General features: G+C 50.5%; 1 protein-coding gene across 20 annotated transcripts in view; it reads right to left on the bottom strand.

The window, feature by feature from the left end:
- DLGAP4 (DLG associated protein 4) overlaps positions 1 to 25,332 on the bottom strand; it is a 231,379-nt gene that overhangs the window by 148,142 nt on the left and 57,905 nt on the right. For 16 of the 20 annotated variants that reach the window (XR_012419327.1, XR_012419330.1, XR_012419329.1 and 13 more), the window contains one exon: positions 20,507 to 20,737. The exons of 2 other annotated variants lie outside the window; for them this stretch is intronic. Coding sequence is in view for 4 of the 18 variants with exons in the window: in XM_074005252.1 (XP_073861353.1) it covers positions 20,507 to 20,737 (231 nt within the window). In the remaining 14 variants the exon portion in view is untranslated. Of the gene's footprint in view, positions 1 to 10,343; positions 10,456 to 20,506; positions 20,738 to 25,332 lie in introns of those variants that run through there. 2 more of the 20 variants (XM_074005251.1, XM_065523091.1) reach the window with 1 other exon arrangement.

Genomic DNA, 25,332 nt, shown 5'->3' with positions numbered 1-25,332 from the left:
AGGAAAAATGTGAACAGCTATCACTTCCTGGGCACCTGCACCAGGCTCAGGCCTTATCCTCTGAATCATTTACATCTCTCATCAACCCTCTGAAGTAGAGGGTCTACTACCCCCATTTAACAAATGAGGCACAGAGAGGTTAACTGCCTTTCCCAGAGTCACACAGCTAACAGGTAAGTGAGCAGGAATTCTAACTCAATGTGTCTGACTCAAGCTCAAACACACCATGCTGCCTGCCACTAAGCCAAGTCTTTGACGCACATCAGAGGGAGCCAGGGTTATTGAGTTTAGGAGTCTGGAGAAAAGAGCCGAGGTGGAGGGGAAATGTCTGCTCTCCGAGGTCAATGAAGGGTGGGCCACGGGGGAGGGACATGTATTCTGGGGCCTCCAGGAGCTGGGGAGGAAGTGGGCCACACGGAGGCCGACTTCAGCTCAGTGTAAGACAGCACTTTCTAACAATCAGGCCCCCGACAGACACACACAAAGGAGTGGGCTGCCTTGACTGATGGGAGTCCCATCTCCAGAGGTGCCTGACAGTGTCATGCTATGGATTACACCGCTGGCAGCAAAGCAGAGTGGGAAGAGAACATACAAAAGAAGAATCAAGAAGTGGGGACAGGGAGGCTTGTCCTACCGGATATCAAGCCACATAATACAGCTATCTGTGGCAGTTCTCAACAGCCGAGGGACTGCCCTCGTAGGGCAACTTTGCAAATGGTTGGGGTAGTTTTCTTCATAACACTGACTCAGGGGAGGGTTCTACTGAGTGCCAAGGACTGGATGACGGGTGCTCAAGAACCTATAATGAACAAGACAGTCCCACCCAAGGAAAGATTGTTGTACCCCAAATGCCAAGATGTCCCTGTTGAAAAATGATGAGATACAGTGATTAGTGTAGAACTGAAACAAAGAGATAGACAAAGAGATCAATGAGACTGTAGAACAGAGTTCCCAGAAACAGATCCATAAATACATGGGCACTTAAACATAAAATAGAGATGGTATTTCAAATCAGTGAGAAAAGGACAAGGCGTTCAATTGATGCTGCTGGGACAATAGGCCAGCTATAGAAAAATGAAATCAGATCCCTATTTCTCACCGCATGCAAAGATAAAAGACCTAAACTTGATTAAAGATCTCAATATGAAACAAAAGGAAATAAAATGAAAATACTTAGAAGAGACCTAGAATATCTTTATGACCCTGGGTGGGGAAACTTCTTAAAAGAAGTTGCAAAGAAATAAAAGCAAGCGAAAGCGAAAATAAACTTTCCTACCCCCAAAGTTTAAACTTCTGAATGAAGAAGACATAAAGTTAAAAGACAAGCAACACAACTTGGAGAAAATATTTGCAACAAACATAACAAGGATTAATATTCACATATATAAACCTCTTTTACAAATTAGTAAGAAAAAGATGTGACCCATAAAAAACTGGGCAAGTATATGAACAGGCATTTTGCAGAAGAGAAAAATTCAGATGACCACTAAACACATCAGGAGACACTCAGCTTCTCTAATAGTCAGGCGACGCTAATGAAAATGAGATATTTTCTCCCAGCAGATTGGCAAAATTAAAGAGTGATGAATCAACTGATGCTGAGGTGCTGAGGAAATGAGGACTCAGATATATCACTAACAGGAGTGCAACGTGGCATAATTACCTTGGAGGGCAATTTGGCAGTGTTTATTAACACAGAAAATCCTGCTTCCAGGGAAATACTAATGCACATTCACAGAGATCTTCATGGTGGAAAGCCAGAACCACTGAAACATCCACCAGCAGGAGGGTGTGGTATAAGCATACGATGGAATACTATTCGGCAGAAGAAATGAACAAGCTACAGCTGCACTTGTATAATCTCAAAAATAAGTGAAAAAAGAAAAATGCAAAGATATTAATTGATTATGATATAATTTATGTAAGAAAATCATTCAGGCTGAGCGGGAGGATCACTTGAGTCCAGGAGTTTGAGACCAGCCCTGGCAACACAGTGAGACTTCGTCCCTACAACAAATCAAAAAATTAGCTGGGTGTGGTGGCACATACCTACAGTCCCCCAGCTACTTGGGAGGCTGAGGAGGGAGGATCACTTGAGCCTGGGAGGTCGAGGCTGTAGTGAGCTATGATTGCGCCACTGCACTCCAGTCTGGGTGACAGAGTGAGACCCTGTCTCCCCCTCCCCCTGACCCAAAAAGAAAACCGTTCAAACATTACCTCTGGGTTTGGGTTTGTGAGTTCCCTCTACATGGAATGACTTTTAGTATTTCCTTCTTTCTTCCCTCCCTCCCTCCCTCCCTCTCTCTTTTCTTCTCTTCCTTCTTCCCTCCATCCTTTCCTTCTTTGTTTCTCCCTCCTTCCCTTCCTCCCTTCCTTCCTCCTTTTCTCCATTTTTTCCCTCCTCCCTCTCTACCTTCCTGCCTTCAGCAAACATGCTTGCTCTGTGCTCACAGGTGCTGAACATGAGATCAAGGCCCCAAGTTCTAACCTTGCTATGCAAGGAACTCCCCTATGATTTGAGCCCCACAACGACCCCTGACCCTGGCCCCACACTAAGCTCTCACCTCAGACAATGTGTCACGCTTGCTTGCTTTCTGGTTCTGTGTCCTGCTGGCTGCATGGGCTGATGAAAGGTTCAGGGGAGAGTGCGGATGAGGCGAGTTTTGTCTCCTAAGTGATCCCAGCCTCCGCTGAGGAGGCTGGCTGGTGGTGCTGAGGCCCCCGCCTTCCTTTCCCTCCTGTTCTCCCTATCACTCCTGCCATCTTTTTCTCCTTTTCTTCTTCACTCTGCTTTAGTGCCAGGCTTTGGAGCCAGGGTAGGGTGTGTGGGGAGGGTGCAGCTAGATCTCTGGGCCCAGAGCTCCAGAGCTAAACCTCCTGGGCTGAAGTGGAGAGGCAGATCTCTTAGGCCATAGGTGATCATGAGAGCAGGTGGCCACCTCCTCCCAAGAGCCAAACAGCTGTGAAGGGCAGCCACCATAATCATGTCCAGAGCCTCAGATGGCCATAACAGGGCCCTGGAGACAGGGTGGCTGAGGACGGCCTAATTAGGCATGACAGCAGCCCCGTGAGGCGTATGCAGCTTGGAGCCATTAGGGAGGCTGGTGGAGGAACAGCCAGAGCTGGCCCAGCCACTGACCCCCCACAGGGATGCTTGGCTCTGGGGCTTGAGACTGCCTGCCCGAAGGAATGTCTGTCAGCTGGGGCTGCCAGGTGCTGCCCTAGCCATGCCTGCTAGTCCTGCTGAGAAATGGCATTGGTGGCTCACGGCAGCAGTTCTAAGCCCTTTTGCGCTTTTGCTTCTTGCTGTGCTTCCTGGGGTTTGTGTGGGGGACGGTCTTTCCCTCCTCTGGCTCTTATTTCTACTACTAAGAACTCCCTGCCAGCCCTTTTCAACCGACTGTCTCTTCTGATCCTGAAAACCATCCACAGGGCAGTGATTATAATGTTCTTCTGCTGAGCTAGAGGTGGAAAAACTGAGGCCCAGAGAGGGATGATGACTTGTTTGAGGCCACAAAGCTCACATCCAGGATTTGAATCTTGGGTCTCTGACACACAGCCCCTGTTTGTGACACAACAGCATTTCCTCATCTTCCTGGGGCTAGTGGTGAGGGGAGGACGGTGGTGCCATATTCCTAGGAGAAGAAAGACACCAAAGGAAGCCAAATCCAGCCTGAGTCCTGCAGCCAACTCAGCATGCCCCCAGCAGGTCACACCCTTGTTCTGGGCTGGACCAGATGACACTCAGGATTAGATACTCAAGTCTCCAGTTCTCCAGGCCTTTCTCAACACAACCTCCTAGCTAAGTAACCCCCTTCCACTTCCGTATCTGTAAAATGAAACCAGTTGCTCTTCACCAGTGTGGTTATGCAGGTAGAATGACTAGGTTTGTCAGGTGCCCAGTGCAGGTCCTGGCACACAGTAGATGCACAGTAAATGGGCACTTTCTTCTTTTCCACACAATCTCTGAGCCCTCCACACCACCACCCCGACCTCCTTGTTTCCTTTCTGGGCTCAAACCTCAGACCTTGCAGGAAGTTCTATGAGATTCCAAGAGTATCTGCGTTTGACAATTCACTCATGCTTTCCTCTGTGTGTAAGACTAATGCCACCACATCTGTGCATCAGTTTACAAAGCTCTGCCCCACCCATTAGTTTGTGTTACACTACCAATGACCTTCCTATTATGACTGAGGAAACTGAGGCTAGAAATACAGTCCCCAGGTCACTCAACTTCTCTAACCTTCAGTTTGCTCACCTCTAATAAATGGGAATAAATGGGAATAAATATTAGTACCTCCCCTAGTAGGTTGCTGCTTAAAAATAAATGGCATAATATGTCCAAAGTTATTAAAAGGGTGCCTGGTAGATTGTAACAGAGGCTCAAATCCTACCTCAAATATTGCTCAGATTTGCACAATGCCAGGGCCAAAGCTTCTGACCTCCCAGCTGGGTCCCCAGAAAACCACAGTCCTGGAAATGATACATGAAAGCTCTCTGAAGACAGAACCGAGGACAGCACCCCCAGGCGTCAGGACCAGGCTAAATCCCTACCCTCTCTATCTTCAGCACCACGGACAACACCCCGACATCAGCACCAAGGACAGAGGCAAACGCGTGTCCCGCACCCCGAACAGCACAGCTCAAAGGTCAAAGTGTCAAAATCCCCTTCCCCCATGCTGAGGTGGCAATGAAAATTTCTTTCTTTCTTTTTTTTTTTTTTTTCCTAGCTAGTTACCTGTCCCACAATTAGTAAGGCCCTGCGAAGCTATTCAGGTCTATTTCTATTTGCATCTCTGTCATTCCAGAGGCCAGTTTTCCTGTGCGTTTCTCACCCCGTGAAGTTCCTTGGATTGGGGTAGCTCAGGAAGGCTTTCTGGAGGTTCTTGACTAGGAAAACCCACCTTCCTAGGCCAAGAGAGCCTCCCAAACCTTCCCTTTTTTACCTACTGGCTTCATTTCAGACACAAGCAGGGATGGTCACTGGATACAGTGTCACAGCCAAGTGCAGCAGCAAGGGACAAGCCCAATGTCACCTCATCTCAAGGGCTGGGCTTGTTGCCCTGCTCTCAAGACAGTGAATAAGGAGAAACGCTTCTGATCCTTCAGCCTGTCCTACTCCATCACTCATCCCTGAGGCCATCTTTTATTGGTTCCTTGCCCATTTGATGAGGGCTAGATTTATTTCTGCCCTGACCACCTCTCTGATATCACTAGCTGCCCACATAGTCTCGAAGTAAACAGCTTGAGCTGCTTTGAGCCCTTTTTTAAGGACCCTCAGGACTTCAGTTCAGTGGAGACCCCAGCAGAGCCAGCAACTCACTCCTTCTAAAGCAGCCAAAGGGGAAGATGGGGCACAATAGAATACCAGTGTCCTCTGATACAGGGGAAGAAGGCCACCTCCTCAGAGTTGTGGGGCATTGAGATGCTGTGACCAGCAACAAGTGTGGCATATAATAAGGGCTTAGTAAACAGCTTAGTAAACATTTCCCTTTCCCAACAAGGACAATGTAATGATAGCAATGATGATCACTATCATGTTGAGTGTCTACTATCTGCTAGGTCAAGATATTGAGGGGTAGACAATGCAAGGACAATTATAATCATTTTGCTGATAAGAAAACCAAGTCAGCTAGGCGCAATGGCTCATGCCTGTAATCCCAGCACTTTGGGAGACTGAAGTGGGTGGATGGTTTGAGGTCAGGAGTTCGAGACCAGCCTGATCAACATGGTAAAACCCCGTTTCTACTAAAAATACAAAAGTTAGCCAGGCGTGGTGGTGCACGAATATAGTCCCAGCTACTCAGGAGGCTGAGGCAGAAGAATCGCTTGAACCCAAGAGGCAGAGGTTGCAGTGAGCCGAGATCATGCCATTGCACTACAGCCTGGGTGACAGAGTGAGACTCTGTCTCAAAAAAAAAAAAAAAAGAAGAAGAAGAAGAAAGAAAAAGAAAACTAAGCCAAGGCAGGCAGGAGGATCATTCGAGACCAAAAGTTTGAGACTAGCTTGGAAAACAAAGCAGGACTCAGTCTCTACCCCACCCCCCCACCCCCCAGGCACAGTGACACTACTCAGGAGGCTAAGGCAGCAGGATTCTTTGAGTCCAGGTATTCAAGGCTGCAGTGAGCTATGATTGCCTCACTGCATTCCAGCCTGAGAGAGAGAGCAAGACTCTATCTCAGAAAAAGAAAAAGAAAACCAATGTTTCTATGGGCCAAGAAATCTCTCAAAGGTCACACAGCCAAACAAGTGACAAAACCAGATCTCTGCCCTCAAATTCCAGGCTGCTTCTCCACCTCCAGATCTCCCATAATTACAATTATCCTCACTTCTCACCTCAGGGTACTCAGCACAGCCCATCCACTGCTTGCCAACATCCAGTGCTGGATGCTCCATGCCCAGCTGGCCAGCTGTCAATAAGCTGCCAGACTCAGATACTGGGGTGGGCAAGGATGGAAGCAAGGCCCAGATTCTTTGCTCTCCTGGGACCCCATGAAATTCCAAGGGGCTCAGATGCAGCCCACTCCCATTCCTGCCACAGGTGTCTCTTTTCCTAACATGGCAAGGAGAAGTCCCCATCCCAGCTCTGCATCAGCCTCCTACACATACAGGGGGGCAGAGCTTATGAAACACCCACCGTCATCACCAACATCAGTGATAGCCCCACCAGGACCCATCATACCTGTCATATAAGTAAGGAAATGGAAGCCCAGGGAGGGAAGGGACTTACCCCAGGACACCTGAACAGAATGTTTTCAGGACTCTAGACTCCTCCAGTGCCTCTGCCCCCAGACTGGGGGCTCAATGAAGGCAGGAGTCACAACATTCTTGTTCACTGCTAGGTTCCCAGCACCCATCTCAATGTCCACCACAAAGTGACTTTCTTTCCCTGCTTCTTCTGAAGCGAGGGATGATGTGTCACCCACTTTCTCTAACCAATCCAGAGTCTTGTACATACTAGGCCCCTAGTGGGTGTTTCTTGAACCATCTCATTCATTCAATAACTATTTATTTTGTGCCTAGTGTGTCCCAGCCATTGCTTTAGGTGGAGAAACCACAGTGGTAAGAAAACACAGACAAAAATAAATCCTCTGTTTTGACACTGATTGAAGTGAGTGAATTTGTTTCCTTGCCCATCTTCCCTATCTGTTGTGAGTGCCAAAGGGGCAGGGACTGTCACTGTCATGCCCAGTACTGTGCTCAGTGCCCAGAACACAGTATATGCTTGCTTGCTTGCTGAATGAATGAATGAATGAATACATGCAGGTAGAGTAGTAGAATAAAGGCAGCCACCATTTATTGAAAGGTTGTCGATTATTTTACATACATTAAATATCTCTTATAATCTTTCCCTGTGAGGTGGGTACTTTAAGGTGGATCATGCTAGCTATCCTGCTAGCTATTCTTCCCTTTTTCCTAACTGAAGGGCCCAGTTAGAAATATTCACTTCATCAGCTTCCCTTGCAGCTAGGGTGTTCATGTGATCAAATCTGGCAAAAGAGATGGATGCAAAAATCCACTAAGTGGGGCTCCCAGGAAATCTTTGTTTTCCTGGTAAGAAAAGGAAACTCACGAAGCATGCAGGCTTTACTCTCCTTTTCCTGCCTGGAATTCAGATGCAGCACATGGCAGAGGAGCAGCCATTTTGTAGCCATGAGAATGAAAGATGCACGTTAAGGATGTCAGAGGCCTGGGCCCTGAATGTTTCACTTGAATCACGGCACTGGCCCTGGCTTGCCTGCCTGCCTCTGAGATTCTCTCTCTCTCCTTTAACACAGACAGGGTCTTGTTCTCTCATTCAGGCTGGAGTGTAGTGGCATGATCATAACTTACTGTAACCTCGAATTCTTGGGCTCACTGCCTCAGCCTCCCAAGTAGCTTGGACTACAGGAATGCACCACCATGCCTGGCTAATTATTATTTTAAAAATTATTTTTACTTTTTTTGAGACAGGGTCTCACTTTGTCACCTAGGCTGGAGTACAGTGGTGCAATCTCAGCTCACCGCAGCCTGGACCTCCTGGGCTCAAGTGATCCTTCCATTTCAGCCCCCCAAGTAGCTGGGACTACAGGCACATACCACCACCCCTGGCTATTTTTTTTTTTTTTTGTATTTTTTGTAGAGGTGGGGTTTTGCCATGTTGCCCAGGCTAGTCTAATTTTTATTTTTTGTAGAGATGGGGTCTTGCTATGTTGCCCAGGTTGGAATGCAGTGGCATGATCACAGCTTGCTGTACCCTTGAACTCCTGGGTTCACATGATTCTCTCACCACAGCCCCTGAGCAGGTGAAACTACAGGTGCCTGCCACCATGCTTGGCTAGTTGTCAAAATTTTCAATGGAGACAGAGTCTTACTATGTTGCCTAGGCTGGTCTCAAATTCCCGACCTCAAGTGATTCTCCCACTGTGGCCTCCCAAAGTGCTGGGATTACAAGTGTGAACCATGGCCCTGAGATTCCTGTTACATGAGAAGAATAATCTTCTGGGTATTTACACAAATGTTACTTGTTTTGTTACATGCAGCCAAATGCAATTTCAACTGATTCGGTATTATTATAACAGGCGAGGCTTAGGGAGGTCAAGTGATTTTCCCAGAGTCACAGAGCAAGGAAGCAGATCTGGAATTGGCCGCTGGGTCGAATGCCAAAGCCTGTGCCCACTGTACCTGTGTGCTGTCATTCCTAAAAGCAGCCCGGGCTGCCGGAAAGCCCCTCCCCACAACCAGCACTGGGCTCTCCTCTAAAACTCTTCCTGACTACCCTGAGGTCTGAGTCTAAGTTTTCCTGATATCTTCTCTCTTACCTGACCCCACACCAGCTACATGCAGGTCCAGATCCTCCTTTCAAAACACATGTGCCTCGAGTCCCAGGATTCGGCTCCGAACCTGACCCTGTGAGATGCTCTCTGCTCATCCACTTCTCCCTGGTTCAGAATTCCCCTCAACTGCCCCAAAAGCATGCACAGCAGATGCTCAAGCCATCTCTGCAGACAGGTCTCCTGGTTCCATCTCTTCCCCCCGACAGGGTCCTGCACCCACCACCAGAATAATCTTTCTCAAGAGCATCTCTCATGGGCCTGGCCCTTGAGGCCTCCAGGGTCTGGCTCCAGCCACCTTCCCAACCTTTGTTCTCGCTGCCCCCTCTGCCTCCTGCCGATTGACCCACCCAGAATCGGCAGGGCCAGCTCCAGTGGGTGCATGAGAGGACAAAGAGGCCCTCTCTGACCACCCTGTCTCCAGCAGGTACCCACTACCACAGTGCTGTGGTCCCCTCTCTCGGCACCTGGGGCTATTTGAGTGTCACCCAGAGTGTCGCTAGCTTACTGCTGGCACGTTTGCCATTGCCTCCCTGTCCCAGAACCAGAGCTTGTTGAGGGCAGGAAGTGTGCCCATCTTTTCCAACCATTTCCCCAGTCCCTGGCACGAGGCCAAGTACTTGGGCTCACTCAGGAGGTGCTGAATGAAGCTCAAACTTGCTTCCCACGCCTTCCCACCACCCACTTTCTACTCCAGCCAAATAGAACTACTCCAGCTTCCCCGAACCCTCCTACTGTGGCTGACACCCAAGCGTCTCCTGGACTCTGCCTCCAGCCAGGCCTGCAGAGAGCCCAGGCCTTGCTGGGCCTTCCTCATCCCTTTTCCCCATCAAAACCAAGCAAAGGGGAACTCCAGACTCGGATGAGATGAATGAGATTTAGGGACACAGGTGCGTGCAGGCATGCATGCGTGCATACATGCATGTGTGTGCGTGTGTGTATGGGGGGAACTGGTGTCTATATCCTACCCTGGATGTGGCAGCCTCTTCCTGTCCTTATTCTTGCATTTCTGCCACTGGTTACACCAATCTGAGCTAAGTCTGAAATGCCCTGGTGTTCCTTGAGTAGCCACAGCTGTAGGAAAGGAGAAGGGGAAAAACATTAACATTTACTGAGCCCATATTAAGCACTAGGCGCTGTTCTAGCCCAAATAATAATGGTAATAAGGATGATGATAATAGGAGTGGCTAGTATTTGTCGTGCATTTAGCATGTGCCAGGCACCATCCATCCTAAGGCTTTTAATCAGATAGATCCTACTAGTATCCCCATTTTACAGATGAAGAAAAAGAGGCTCAGAGAGGTGGAGTCGCCTGAAATTACGGAGGCAGGAAGTGGTCCGGAGCTTGGCTATCTATCGTCCCAAATCTGCTACTCTGCCAGGTTGAGTAGGGTAACACCCAGGTGTCTTGGCATGGGGGGAGGAGCTTCCCCTTGCAACTCCTGCTGCCTTTGAGTGAAAGGCTGGAAGCAGCAACTTCCCGGCAGAGCGGGGCTCTCCTGGGGGACGGCTGGGCTGGTAAGACTTACCCTAATCAGCAAAGCTGTAGAACAGTGCTCCAGCCCCCCAGAGGACCAGGCCCGAGGAGTAGCAGGGTGGACGGAAGTCGTCGAGCCTGGGCTCCGCTTCCCCAGTAAGGCTGAAGATTTTCCCAAAAGCCTGGGCCAAATTTATCTGCCAATCCCCCGAAGAGCTGATTCCAGCGTCTGTCTGGAAATGTCAGCCCATGTGGTTGGAGGAACGCGGGGAGAGTTTTCCTCTAAATAGCAGGAAGCATATGGGAGGCGGATGGCATCCGCCGCCCCAACCTGCCAACTCTTGCTCAAGTGGGAGCTAAAAGGGGCCCAGAAGGGTCTGAAAATCCTACCACCTCCCAGGGAGGTTGAAGGGGGAGCTGGAGACAGAGACTGTGGCAATGAGAAGGGCGGAAAGTGGGTCCCGAAGGGCAGGCAGGCAGGCAGGAGCACCCTGATGAGCAGAGGTGCCTGAGGCTCTCAGATGGGAGTGACACTCCCAGGAATCTAGCGCAACGACCACAGTAATAATAGCCACCATTCACTGAGCGCTTGCAATGCGCCAAATCTGGGTTAAGCACTTTATTTGGATGATTTCACTTCAACTTTGCAATCAACTCTAAGATGGGGGCTGCTGCTATCCTTGTATTACAGATGAGGAAACCAAGGTTCAGAGAAGGAAGGACCTGAAATCACACTCTCTCTGGGCTGGAAAGGACCTTCCAGATCCTCGGCTGAATCACAAATCCTCTACAGACTCTGCCAAGCTATGGTGCAGCTGCCGCTTGAACACTCTCAGTGATGAGGAGATCGCCACCTACCACCCAAGCTAGCCCATCTGCAGAGAATTCTTTGTATCCAAAAGGTTTTCCTAGCCTAAGCTGGGATCTCCTTCCCTGGAGCTTTTCCTGTGAGTGCCAGACCCAGACCCTGCCTCCTCCAACAGAGATGGAAAGGCAGGAAGCCAGACCCTCTCCGGTTTCCCTTCTCCAGGCAACACTCCAGGTCCTCACACAGCCGCCCAGGCGGGGATCTGCAGCTCCAGTGCCAACTCTCTCACCCACCTCTGCCCCTGGACCGTGGTAACCAGAACAGCCTCCAGTCACCAAGCACTTCCTATGTGCCAGGCACCGTGGAGAACCTGCCCTTGACACACTCTCCTCCGACCTTCCCCATGACACCTGAGGCAGCACTAGCATCACCTCCGCTTTACATAGGAGAAAACTGAGGCACTACAAGGGGAAGAGACGCAGGACCCTGGAGGCCTCACCAGGCTGCTGCTCTAAGTCTCTGAAGAGGTCCCTCTGGGCTCCACCTGGGACACTGACCCAGGCTTTGCCAGGATTCACCTCAACACTGGTCCACAGGGCCCCCAAGCCCACATCACCCTCCTAACTCTCTCCCCTTGAGCAGTACTCAGTCTCCACATCTTGTTGACTCTCCCTGCTAAACGCCCTTCTGTGCCATTCTCATGGTCCTGTCCTACCTGCTGTCACCCCCAAGACCAGCCCAGGATCTTGGTTTATTTTTTTTTTAATTATATGTATATTTTGAGACAGAGTCTTGCTTTGTCTCCCAGGCTGGAGTGCAATGGCGCGATCTCGGCTCACTGCAACCTCCGCCTCCCAGGTTCAAGTGATTCTCCTGCCTTAGCCTCCTGAGTAGCTGGGATTACAGGCGCCTGCCACTGCACCCAGCTAATTTTTGTATTTTTCAGTAGAGATGGGGTTTTGCCATGTTGGTCACTGAACTACTGACCTCAGGTGATCCACCCGCATTGGCCTCCCAAAGTGCTGGGATTACAGGCGTGAGCCACCATGCCTGGCCTTAAAAATATTTTTTTAAAGAGATAGGGTCTCTGCTGGGCACAGTAGCTCAAGTCTGTAATCCCAGCACTTCAGGAGGCCAAGGCAAGAGGATCACTTGAGCCCAGGAGTTAAGAGGCTGCAGTGAGCCCTGATCTTGCCACTGAACTCCAGCCTGGGCAACAGATCGAGAGACACTGGAGAGAGAGAGAGAGAGAGAGAGAGAGAGAGAGACAGAGACAGAGACAGAGAGAGACAGAGAAGAGGAGAGGAGGGGGGGGAGAGAGAGAGAGAGAGAGAGAGTTGCTCTGTTGCCCAGGGTGGAGTACAATGGTGGGATCATAGCTCACTGCAGCCTTGAGCTCCTGGGCAAAGCTAGGATCTTTCCAACACCCAGACCTAACCTGCCTTTGGCTCCCTTTTACTTTAAGGGTCAAGTTCAAATTCCCCAGCCCAATAGTTGAGGCCTTGTAAGCTCCAGCCTTGGCCGACCTCTCTAGCCCCATGTCTCCCCACCATCTCGCACATCCTTCTGCCAAACAGCTCAACAGCAGGCAGGTGAGATCTTCAGAGAGCCCCTCCCAGTTGCTTCTCCCTGCAGAATCCCTATTCATCCTTCAACACTGCTTGGAGGAACAGAATCAACTGCCTTGGCCCTGGAGATCCCTGAGTGATCAGCACCTACCTCTCATCTCTCATGCCTCACCTGTCATCGCTGACGGAGACGCTTCTCTCCTGGGCTGAACTGAGAATTTCCCCTGGGAAGGGGCAGCTCTGATTCGTCCTTGTAGCTCCACGTCTAGTGCAGTACCTGGCACATGGTAGGCACTGATAAATGTGGAGTGTGGGGACAAATGACTAAATGAAGACCATGGGGCATGATAAAGTATTAGAGATGACCCACAAAACGCAGCTCGTGCAAGTCATAACTTTGCTATATCAGAAACAAAAAACGCTGCTGTCAAAACAGTCACAAAGCATTTGAGGATTTAGAAGAGAATCGGGGGATGATCTGGGAATGACTGGAGTTTCCAGAAAAAAGCTGCCCAAACCCAAGTAGATGAAGTGACCAGATCCCACCTGTAGGGTGGCAGGAGACAAGGAGCAGGGCCACAGAGGGGAAGGTGGGGGAGAGGCTGGGTCCATGTCCCAGCCCTGCCTCCAACTTGCTCTGCGTTGTCACGTAGGCGGCTTGGCCTCTCTGAGCCTCAGTTTCTTTCTGGGTAAAGGGGGTAAAATGCAAGGGGCATTTGGAAAATGGGCTGGAGCAGCAGATGTGTGTCTAAAGGCCTAAACACTTCCTCTACTGTCAAGGCAATGGGACTCTCTCTGCCCTGCATTCAAACTCCCAGCAGGGTTTGCAGACATCCAGGGCTTCCTCATCTTGGACCCACCTGACCTGGAAATGCAGGCTTCTGCCTGCCCTCCCAGCAGGTCATTTGGGGGACAACCCTCAGTGTCTTGGGCAGTGCCAGGCTTGTGGACTTGGTCCTGTGACGAAGCTTTCTAACTAGCAGTGCAGAAAATGGAGAGTGAGCTCCCCATCTCTGGAGTTACGCAAGCAGTGGCTGGGCATCTCAGGACAGGAATTCTGACTCAGGATGGGAAGGAATTTAGACCAGTAGATATCTAAGGCTCCCTTGAGGGGCATTGGGTCCTTTTTCTCATTCCCCATGTGGGGCCTTGATCTAACTCCTCCAGGCTATGCTCCCAACACAAGGCAGAGTGAGCTCACTGACACTTCCCTCATCCCACAATATCCCCCAAAGGCTCCCCACTGCCTTCAGGATCAAGTCCAAGTTCTTACCCTGGCATTCAAGGCCCCTGTGGTCTGGGCCTGCCTCCTCTCATCCTATAGTTGCACCCCCACCACATGCTAAGGGACTTCGACACATTGTTTCTTCTGCCTACAACATTCTTCCAGCATTCTGGTTGGCTACTCAGTTTAGGTATCACCTCCTCCAGAAAGCCTCTTCCTTGCTCCCAGGCTGGGCTTTTCATGCCCGCAGCCCCTGTATGCACATCCACCTTAGCACCTCTCACATTCCAGACAAATAAATCTATGTGTTCCCCTCTCCCCGAAAGACTGCAATCATTTGGAGGGCCAGGACAGCTCCCTTGCGGGACAGAGAGGGTTGATATCTCCTGAGTGAAATTGGTACTTCAGAGATTCCAGTGTTCTGACTCCAAGAAAGTCTAAGGCTGCCTCAGGGAGCTTCTGACCATAAGATCGGGGTTCGAGACTCCTTTCTTTTTCTTTTTCTTTTTTTTTGAGACAGAGTCTCACTGTCACCCAGGCTGGAGTGCAGTGGCATGATCTCGGTTCACTGCAAACTCTGCCTCCCACGTTCAAGCGATTCTTCCACCTTAGCTACCCAAGTGGCTGGGATTACAGGCGCTGGCCACCACACTGGGCTAATTTTTTATTTTTAGTAGAGACAGGGTTTCTCCTTGTTGGCCAGGCTGGTCTTGAACTCCTGCCTGACCTCAGGTGATCCCCCCAGCCTTGGCCTCCCAAAGTGCTGGGATTACAGGCGTGAGCCACTGCACCTGGCCAGGACTCCTTTCAATAGTTGTATTGTTTTTTTTCTGATTATGAAAATCATGCATCTTGGGGAATTCAGATAATTACGGGAGGTGGGAGCTGCTGGATTTGGCCACCATTTGGTCTACTTTAGGTCATAGCCCACATCTACTTCTGGGGGATCCACTTTTCCCCATTCTCCACTCTTGAGGTTCCAGTGGTGTTGACTCCACCCCCAGCTAGTGGGGGGTGGTACATAGGCCCAGGCTGCCAATCAGAGCACCAAATTCCCCTTAGCAACAGCAATTGATTGAGGGTGGGCACATCCCACAAATTTGACCGATCAAAGCCAAGACTTAGTTCTGGGACTTGTGTTTGAGCAATCAGGGAAGAATTTTTGCTTATTTCTTTGGACATGCATCTTATTACCTGTATTTGAGAGCTTAATGAGAACATGGGAACAACCCAGAGAGAGCCGAATTGAGAAACAGAGAAATCAAGTCCTGGCAGCCCTGAGCCCCTGGATCCAGCTGAGCCTGAAGCCATCAGACCTCTGGACTTTACAGTTACAAGTCAATCAAATCCATTTTTGTTTAAACTAGTTTGGGGTGGGTTTTCTGTCACCTTACTTGAAAAAACTCTGAATGATACAAACAAAAATAAAAATAGAGCTCACCTATATCTCACCATCCAGAGAAAGGCCCAGGGTGGGCCTTGTCTCCCAACTGGGTCTGACTGCCAGTGACAGAGGGAGAGGTAAGCCTGGTGAGCCCTGGCAGGACATGGCGACATACGGTAGGTGTCACCTTTAGCAGTCACCGTCATAACAGCAGCAGCACCGTCAGGGATGCGACCCTGGTACTGCCCTAGCCCTCCACATGTTTCTACTCACTTAAGCCCACACCCACCCTCTGATGCTATTCTTATCTCTGTTTTGCAGAAGAGGAAACTCAGCCTCAGAAAGGGCGAGTGACTTGTCCAAGGTCACACAGTCAAAGGGATGACCCAGATCTGCTGATTCCCCAGCCCCTGCCTTATCCCATTGAGGTGGGTAGCAGGAGAGAAGAAGTACCCTAGACAAGATGGTGGGAACCCTAAAATCCTCTGTTCCTCCCCATGAGTCCTCAAACTCAGGAAAGACTCCAAATCCAGAAAAGTAGAAAGAAGAAGCAAAGCTCACCCATGCCTCCACTTCCCAGGAAGAGCACTGTGCAGTTTTCAGAAACACATATAATTCTTACAGAAATGATATAATGCTACCCATGCTGTTTTATAACCTCTTAAAAAAAAAAAAAACTCCACGACACACTATGAAGTTCTTTATGCAACAATAAATTTAGCTCCGTGGCCCCGTTTCTAACAGCTGCAGCAGGCGCCACTGTGTGGCTGCAGTCAAATGGCTTTAACTGGCCCCGTGGTGATGGACAAACGGGTTGTCCCCAATTGTCCTGCTAACAGCAACGATGTTACGTGAGCACTGTCCAGCATGGCTGGATCCACATCATCCTTTCGGGTCTCAGCTCAAATGCCATCTCCTTAGAGAGGGCCATCTTGGACAGTGCCATGTCACACAGGCCTCCTACCGGTTCATCTTCATGATGTCACCATGTTAATTTCCCTCACTGCACCAATGGAGTCTCTCCTCATTCCATTTATGTCTTTGGGTGACTGTATAATATCTGCCCCTCCCCAAGCCTGTGTGCTCCAGGAAGGGTGTGGACTAGCAGGGACTAGACTCAAGAGATGTCCTTGGAACGCATGAATGAAGAGATGCCCTGTCAGGACAGCAGACTGCCCCGCTCCATGACATGTCCCCAGAGTCAGTTCAGGGCCCCACAGAGCAGCCTTGGAACTCACTTCCAGCCATGTGCTGCTTGGAGCATCTATGCCCAGATGCCTGCCCCACCAGAGACCCCGGCACCAAGCAAGGCTCTCTGCACGCACAGGATACAAGGCAATGGAGCCTGGCAGAGCAGCTCCACTACCCACTGTCTGTGTGGACTTAGGCCTCAGTCCCCTCATCTGTAAAATGGGGCCAATACTGCTAATCTCACAAGGTTGTTCTGAAGATTAAAGAAGGTAACAAATGTGTTTAGCACATAATAGGTCCTCAGAAAATTGCAGTTTGGCGCCCCCCATCCAGTGAGTTCACAGGTGGGTCTGACCCTGTCTCACCTGGATGGCATTTTTTACCTTTAAAAATTTTTAATGTTATTTGTTTATTTATTTATTTAGAGACAAGGTCTTGCTCTGTTGCCCAGGCTAAGGTACAGTGGCATGATTATACCTCATCGCAGCCTCAAACTTTTGGGCTCAAGTGATCCTCCCACCTCAGCCTCCTGAGTAGCTGGGACTACCGGCACATATCACTATGCCTGGCTAATTTTTTAAAAATTTTTTTGGAGAAGGGGGTCTTGCTATGTTGCCCAGGCTGGTCTTGAACTCTTGGCCTCAAGCCATTCTCCCACCTCACTCTTTTATTACTTTGGATGAGACTTGAGTATGCCTTGGCCTTCTCCTTGGGCCTGTCCCTAGGAATGTCCCACTCCTATCCTTTAATACAATTTTTTTTTTTTTTTTTGAGACAGGGTCTCACTCTGTCACCCAGGCTAGAGTGCAGTGGTACAATCTCGGCTCACCATAACCTCTGCCTCCTGGGCTTGAGTGATCTTCCCACTTCAGCCTCCCAAGTAGCTGGGACTGCAGGTACGTGCCACCACACTCAACTATTTAATTTTTTTTTTTTTTTAGAGATGAGGTTTCACTATACTGCCCAGGCTGATCGTGAACTCCTGGGCTCAAGCAATCTTCCTGCCTCAGCCTCCCAAAATGCTGGGATTACAGGTATGAGCCATTGCGCCCAGTTCTTTGATACTTGTTAAACAGCTAAATGCTCTGCTCTGTCCCCTTGGAGACTCCCAGGCCCCTCATCTGCTGCCTATGACTGCACACACCTGCCTGGCCTCCCAAGCCTTAAAAATACAAGAAGCACAGACGTGTCTGAGGAACAAATGGAGGAACCCCCGACCTTTTGCAGGGAACTTCCTGGACCCTGATCCTTGCACATGAGGCTTAAATCAGTGTGTCTGGTTTCTCATCAAACCTCCTCCACTCTTTGGCAGCACGACAAGTAGCTTTACCTCTCCAAGCCTCACTTTCCTCCTCTGTAAAATGGGCAGAATAAAAGAATCCAGGAGGATTCAAGAAGATAAAAAATGCTTAGCAAACAGCCTGTTAGCAAGTGCTCAATAAATGTTAGCTATTATTGTTACAATTTTTTTAGCCTTTTTACGGTAATATGTAATATAGACAGTAAAGTGCACAAAACAAAAATGTTTACTGCAATAAAATATCAGAAGGAAACAGTCATGTAACCACCACCCAGGCCACTGCTGGCCCCTCAGAAACCCCCTGAGGTTCCCTTCCCAATCTTTTGCCTTCTTTTCTCCACCAAGGGAATCCTCGTCCAGCCCTTATGGTGCCATTATTATTATTATTATTATTACTATTACTATTATTATTATTTGAGACAGAGTCTGGCTCTGTTGGCCAGGCTGGAGTGCAGTGGCACGATCTCGGCTATTGCAACCTCCGTCTCCTGGGCTCAAGCAATTCTCCTGCCTCAGCCTCCCAAGTAGCTGGGATTACAGGAGCCTGCCACCACGCCTGGCTACTTTTTGAATTTTTAGTGGAGATGGGGTTTCACCATGTTGGCCAGGGTGGTCTCGAATTCCTGACCTCAGGTAATCCACCCACCTCGGCCTCCCAAAGTGCTGGGATTACAGGCCTGAACCACCGTGCCCAGTAGCCATTACTGTATTAATAAGTGGATGAAAAAAAAATAAATAAATGACTGTGTGGCCATTCTGCTGTGATCCAACCAGGTCCCTCGGTCTCAGGACCCAGCACTCCTGGCTGCCTCTGCCCTGGAGACACCTCATCCCATTTTCCAGCTCCGGCTTCAGCTGTTCTTTAAATAACCAGCTTGTTAGCAAAATAGCAGCAGTAACACCTCCCTCGCTGCCGCCCGGGCCTCCATCTTTCCACACGATGCTGACGGCTGCTCACCCAGCTCGTGCCAAGGAATCCCGTTCTCCGTCACTGGGCCACACACGCCAGGGGCTGTCTGCTCAACTGCATTCTCAGAGCCTGGCCCGGGGGGTGGAGGTGGGCACTGGATGGCAGTAATTTTCAGGAAATACTGGGCTGATAACAGATGAGCCCTCACCCCCAAGTCCCTGCCTCAGTCTCCCCATCCACAGGGTTAGGGGGGAGTTCAACTGAAATAATGAAAAACGCAAAGCATTTAGTGCAATGCCAAACACATAGTAATTGCTCAAGAAATGCTTGTTGTTATTCAGCCGGCCCTCATTACACATTTAGTCCCTGGAGAGGCCTTGCATTCCTTGAGCACAATAAGGAGTGTTTGCAAATGATTAAATCCTACAGACACAGCTCTCAGACCAAGCTGTCCTTATCACCTTTCCTGCACCAGCTTCTCAGCCAAAAGCAATGGCTATTTGTAGCTGCAACAACAGACTAGGAGCTGGGTCGGGGGAGACGGGTTGGGGGGGCGGCTAATTAATGGGGCCCTTTTCATGGTTAGTCATAATAAGGCGGGCGCCACCCCAGTGGGCAGCTCCCTGTTCTCACAGAAGCACTTCTACATACATTATCTACAGTGAACTTCATGGGTTAACAAAAATAAAACAAAAAGATCCCATTATATTTGCATATTATACATATTTACGAATCTTTTCCCTTCTCATAACCATTCCATCAGGGAAGTTGGGCAGGCTCTAGCAGATGAGAGAATTGGGACCAGAGGAGCTGGCCACCCTGCTGAAGGCATGGGTTCACTGCAAGTCATCTGGGGCAGCAGGGACCGGCACTGGCCAAAAGGCAGGAGGCTCTCAGGCCCTGCTGGTGTCCGGGTGGAGGGAGGTGAGAGAGGCTTCCCTCCTTCTCTCCCTCTTTCCTTCCTTCCACAGCTATTTACTGGGTACCCACTGTATGCCTGGCATGGGGCCAGCTGCTAGCTGGCCAGAGGGGAATGAAGTGGTTGTTCTTTGTCCTTGCAGAGCTAAGGCCAGAGAAAGAGGCAGATTTTTACCCCAGTGGCCCCATGTAGTGCTTCGTGGTGGCTGGGTGAGCCTGCGCGTAAGCCCCTTGACCTGGTTGAGCCTCTGTTTCTACATCTGTGAACTAGACTGTTATGCCAGCAGCGCCTTGGGAAGTGGAAGGTGAAGAAAAGATGCAAGCAGCATGGTGAAGCGGTGGCACTGTGGTTGCACCCCCAAACAGATGGTCAGAGACAGGGCAGGCCCAGCACCTCATCCCAATGGCAAGGTGGGAGCTGGAGGAGCATGGGGAGAACAGGCCAGAGGGGCAAGAATGCAGGGCCCCCCAAGATTCAAGAATTCTGATGGCCTCCCCTCAAACCACCCTGAGGGCCCCAGAGGTTCCATGGTCTTCAGCACAGCTCACAGCTCCCTTCCTGTCCTGAGCCTATGTGCACCACCTGCTCCCACCTGCTTGGGTGTGGCAAGAGCTGGCCTTTGAGGTGGACGGAGCTGGGCTTGCTGTGCACCCCAGGCAGGTGGCTTCCCCTCTCTGAGGCTGATTCCTCTGGAAAATGGGCGTGATCACCACACCCACCTCCTGGTTGTTGGGAGGACTGGCTAAGACAGGCCAGTTGAACTATAAATGGTGCCCAGACATATACAAACTCTCACTGAGGTCCCTCTGCCAGCGTGTGGGTGCCAGTGGAAGTGAGGCTGGGCATTTCCCAACTGTGCCAAGCATGGGGGGCTGGTGAGGAGACCAGGCCTGCGGACGCAGTTACTTACCAACCAGGGAGCTATGAGCACAGGAAACACGGCAAGCTGTCGGGGCCCAGCAGGCATCAGCTCAGGCGCGGGCACTGGACCGAGGGCTGGCACACACATCCCTCTAGGCACTCGATCAGAGGTGCCGGCAGGAAGCAGCTCGAGACAGGGGCTCTGCCACTGCCCGGGGGTCACCAGGTCCAGGTCACACACAGGGCCCCAAGGTTCCTGGCAGAGGGGAGGCACGGGTGCCTGCAGGAATGGGGAAGAATGGTGATTAGGAGGTGCTGGAGGTAAGCCCTCCACCTGAGACCCTTGGACTGGCCCTGGGGACACGAGGGAAGGAGACAACATGGAACAGTGGTCATAGAAACCCAAGTGTTTGCACAACACTACATTTTCCAAAGCACCCTGGCATCCCAGCTCATGTGCGCACCCACATTGTTTTTTTAGAGGCAAATCTGCATGTCATGCATATTTACAATGCCTTTCCCACCACCCACAGAATCCCCACAGCAGCCAGGAAGCTGGGTTCCAAAGGCTCAAATCCTTCCCTGTCTTGCTTCTTCCTCCTTTTCCCCGGATGGGGGAAGTTGGGAAAGGGGCAGGAGTCATGCGGTCCTGAGTTCAAATCCCAGCTCAGCCTCTCACATGTGGGGTGACACCGGGGAGGCAGCTTCCCCTTTCTGAGCCTTAGTTTCCCCACCAGCCAAATGGGAACAAGAGCGCCTCCTCTGAAGGCTACTGTGAGGACTGAGAAGACAGTGCAGGTGAAATATTTGGTGCATAATATGTGCCCAATAAGCCCAACAAAGGCACTTCTAAGAGGCCCTTCACTGCATCGCATCACCACCTCCATGTGGCGCATCTCGTGTGAGAGCACAGGGAAGCCAGGTGTCCCTCTCCACCCACTTCCCCTGAACAGGTGTCACTGCTCCTGCCTGGATCTGTAAATCAGCAGGAACCAGGCCGGGCGCAGTGGCTCACGCCTGTAATCCCAGCACTTTGGAAGGCGGAGGTGGGTGGATCACTTGAGGTCAGGAGTTTGAGACCAGTCTGGCCAACATGGTAAAACCCCATCTCTACTAAAAATACAAAAATTAGCCGGGTGTGGTGGCACACGCCTGTAATCCCAGCTACTCAGGAGGCTGAGGCAGGAGAATCACTTGAACCTAGGAGGCAGAGGTTGCAGTGAGCCGAGATGGTGTCACTGCACTCCAGCGCGGGTGACAGAGTAAGACTCCATCTCAAAAAAACCAAAACCAAAAACAACCCACGAATCAGCAGGAACCAGTCCTCCAGGCAGAGGAAAAAGGCCCCTCTATTCCACACCCTCTCCCGGAAGCCTTTTGGCTGCCCTGGAGGCCTCAGTGGAACACCCTCCGCCCACCCTCCACCCTCTCCCCTCCCATTTTACAGGTCAAGAAACTGAGACACAGAGGAAGCCGAGCTGGCGTGGGGACACAGAATCCGAGTGGTAGGTCAGGATTTGAACTCAGGCTTTCCACATCTGAGCCCTGGGAGGAGAGGTCCAGGTCTAGGGGGCCCTGGGATAGGAGGAATGAGGAGAAAGGCGAAGTCGCTGGTGGGGGAGGCTCACCTTTCTCCCCTCGCTATCTCAGGGGCCTGAAAGGCCTCGCCATCTCTCCTGAGCATCTGATCAAGAACCAAACCTCCAGCATCTACTCAGTGCCAAACCTGTAACAGGCTTTACCTCATTTCCTTTCTGCCACAGCCCTACAATGTCATCTCTATTTTCCAAAGGAAGCATCCAAGGCACAGAGAGCTTCAACAACCCCACACCCAGGACGAAGCAGGGCAGGGCCTCCAACCCAGGCACCTGACTCCAGGACGATGCAGCCTCCCCCAGGGAGAACGTCACCAAACCAAGAAAAACAGGCATAGCCATCTGAATAAAAGTGTTAAGGAGCAGGAAAAGAAATACAAACTTCACTACATTCTAAGTCAGTAGACACAAATTCTCGAAGATGCATAAAATATTTCAAGATTCACCATAAGGTGTGAAAATTTCCAGGGCGGGAAAGACTGGTGTTTGAGAAGATGCGTTCCTGACCGAGTTGTCACTTTTAGCCAAATTCACCCAGAGCCCAAAGCTGAAGGAAAAGAGGTGGCAACCAAGGGGGGGCGGCCTGTGCACAGCACAGTAGGGTGTGCCAAGGCCCTGGCCTAGGAGCCTGAGGCCTCCTCAAATTCCCCACCTCTTGCTGACAGAACAGCAAGTCTCCTTGATCCTCACTTCTTCTTTTTTATTTTTTGAGACAGAGTGTTACTCTGTTGCCCAGACTAGAGTGCAGTGGTGCAATCATAGCTCACTGTAGCCTTGACCTTCTGGGCTCAAGCGACCCTCCTGCCTCAGCCTCCTGAGTAACTGGGACTACAGGCATGCACCACCACACCTGTCTAATTTTTGTATTTTTTGCAGAGATGAAATGTCGCTATATTGCCCAGGCTGGTCTCAAACTCCTGGCCTCAAGTGATCCGTCCGCCTCAGCCTTTCAAAGTTATGGGATTACAGGCATGAGCCACTGCGCTTGGCCCCGCTTCTTTATAATGGTCGGGAAGCACCATTATACAGTCTCTTGGGTCCGGGCTGTCTGTGATGCTGTTAAAGATTCTGCAACTTCCAATGTGGATGAACTTTGAAACGTGATGCTAAGTAGAAGAGGCCAGACACAGAACACAGCACATGGCATTATTCCATTTCAGTGAAATATCCAGAACAGGTGCCACTGCACAGATGGAAAGTAGATCTGGGCTGCCTCAGGCTTCCTGGTGTGGGGACAGGGACTGAGAGGAGGTGACAGCTAAGGAGTGTGGGGTTTCTTTTTGGAGGTAACGAAAATGCTCAAAACCAGATTGTGGTGACAGATACACAACCCTGTAAATATACTAAAAGCCATTAACTATATAATGGGTGAGTTGTATGGTACATGAATTATATCTCAATTCTTTTTTTTTCTTTAGAGATGGAGTCTTGCTATGTTGCCCAGGCCTGGCCTCAAATTCTTGGGTTCAAGGGATCCTCCTGCCTCAGCCTCAAAAGTAGTTGGGACTACAGGCATGAGCTACTACATCAAGTTAGTTTTTTTTTTTTTTTTTTTTTTGAGACGGAGTCTTGTTCTGTCCCCCAGGCTGGAGAGCAGCGGCACGATCTTGGCTCACTGCAAGCTCCACCTCCTGGGTTCATGCCACTTTCCTGCCTCAGCCTCCCAAGTAGCTGGGACTACAGGCGCCTGCCACCACGCCCGGCTAATTTTTTATATTTTTTAGTAGAGATGGGGTTTCACTGTGTTAGCCAGGATGGTCTTAATCTCCTGACCTCATGATCCGCCTGCTTTGGCCTCCCAAAGTGCTGGGATTACAGGTGTGAGGCACCACGCCCGGCCAGTTTTTTGTTTTTTGTTTTTTTTTTTTTTTTGAGATGGAGTCTCGCTCTGTCGCCCAGATTGGAGTGCAGTGGCACGATCTCGGCTCACTGCAAGCTCTGCCTCCCGGGTTCACGCCATTCTCCTGCCTCAGCCTCCCAAGCAGCTGGGACCACAGGCGCCCGCCACCTCGCCTGGCTAGTTTTTTGTATTTTTTAGTAGAGACGGGGTTTCACCGGGTTAGCCAGGATGGTCTCGATCTCCTGACCTCGTGATCCGCCCATCTCGGCCTCCCAAAGTGCTGGGATTACAGGCTTGCGCCACCGTGCCCGGCCTTCGGCCAGTTTTTTAACTGTTGTAGAGATGGGGGTCTCATTATGTTGCCCAGGCTGCTCTTGAACTCCTGGCCTCAAAGGATCCTCTCACTTTGGCCTTCTGAATAGCTGGGACTACAGGCATGTACCACCACGCTCAGCTTCTATATCTCAATTATTAACACTTAAACAAAACAAAACAAAAGATTCTGCAACTTCCCAACAGGTAGTCATCCTCTGGGAACCTGTGGTCCCTTGTGGTCCTTGTATGTCATGTTCTCCTCCTCCAGGAAGCCCTCTCTGGCCCCGCAGCACCCTTCCCTCCTGCCTGTTACTGGCTCCTAGAGCTCCCTTGCCTTCTCCTCACCACTGCTCATGCCGATGTAAGGTAACAATTGCCATGATCATTGGCTGACACGGCCTCCTCCATCAGCCTGGCACACAGGAGGTGCTCCAGAAATGTTTGTTGATTGAATAAATGAGATAAAATTCCAAACCCTAGGATGCACATATGGCTTCTGGTCCTGGCTCTATTACCTTCCAGCCGAGAAACCCGGGCAAATCATGGAACTGCTCAAGTCTTAATCCCTACTTCGGGGTAGCCAGGGATTCAGAAGGAAATGGACATGGAAAGTTCTTTTTGAAGTGGCTCCTTCCACAGCTGCTCCCATCTCAGTCAATGGAATCTTGTCCTTCCAGCCACTCAGGCCCAAGCCAAACATGAGGCCTCTCCCACCCTCGCCTCTCACACGCAAGCGTTCAGCAATGCCACCGGTCCCCCTTGACCCACCCTGCTGCCACCGCTGTGGACTGGGCCACCGTCACCTCGTGCCTGGATTATTCATGCCCTCTCTGTTGTCCTGCTTCTGACCTTGCCCCCAGCACAGAAGCCAGAGGAAATGGGTTAGGCCTTAAGTCAGAACTTGCCCCTCCTCAGCTCCACACTCCCCATGGCCTCACTGCACCTTGAGTAAAAGCTAACAGCCCTGCAGACACCACAGGCAGCCCTGTGCCACCTCTGATTCCCTCCTCCACCTGCTCCCTTTGCCCTAGCTACGCTGGTCCTCAAATATACCAGGCACGTGCCTAACTCAGGGCCTTTGCACGTGCTCTTGCTCTGCCTGCAATGTTGATTGATTGTGTTCAG

Source organism: Macaca fascicularis, chromosome 10 (assembly GCF_037993035.2).
Source record: "Macaca fascicularis isolate 582-1 chromosome 10, T2T-MFA8v1.1".
NCBI classification, from domain to species: Eukaryota; Metazoa; Chordata; class Mammalia; order Primates; family Cercopithecidae; genus Macaca; species Macaca fascicularis.
This window is presented reverse-complemented; position numbering and strand designations above follow the sequence as displayed.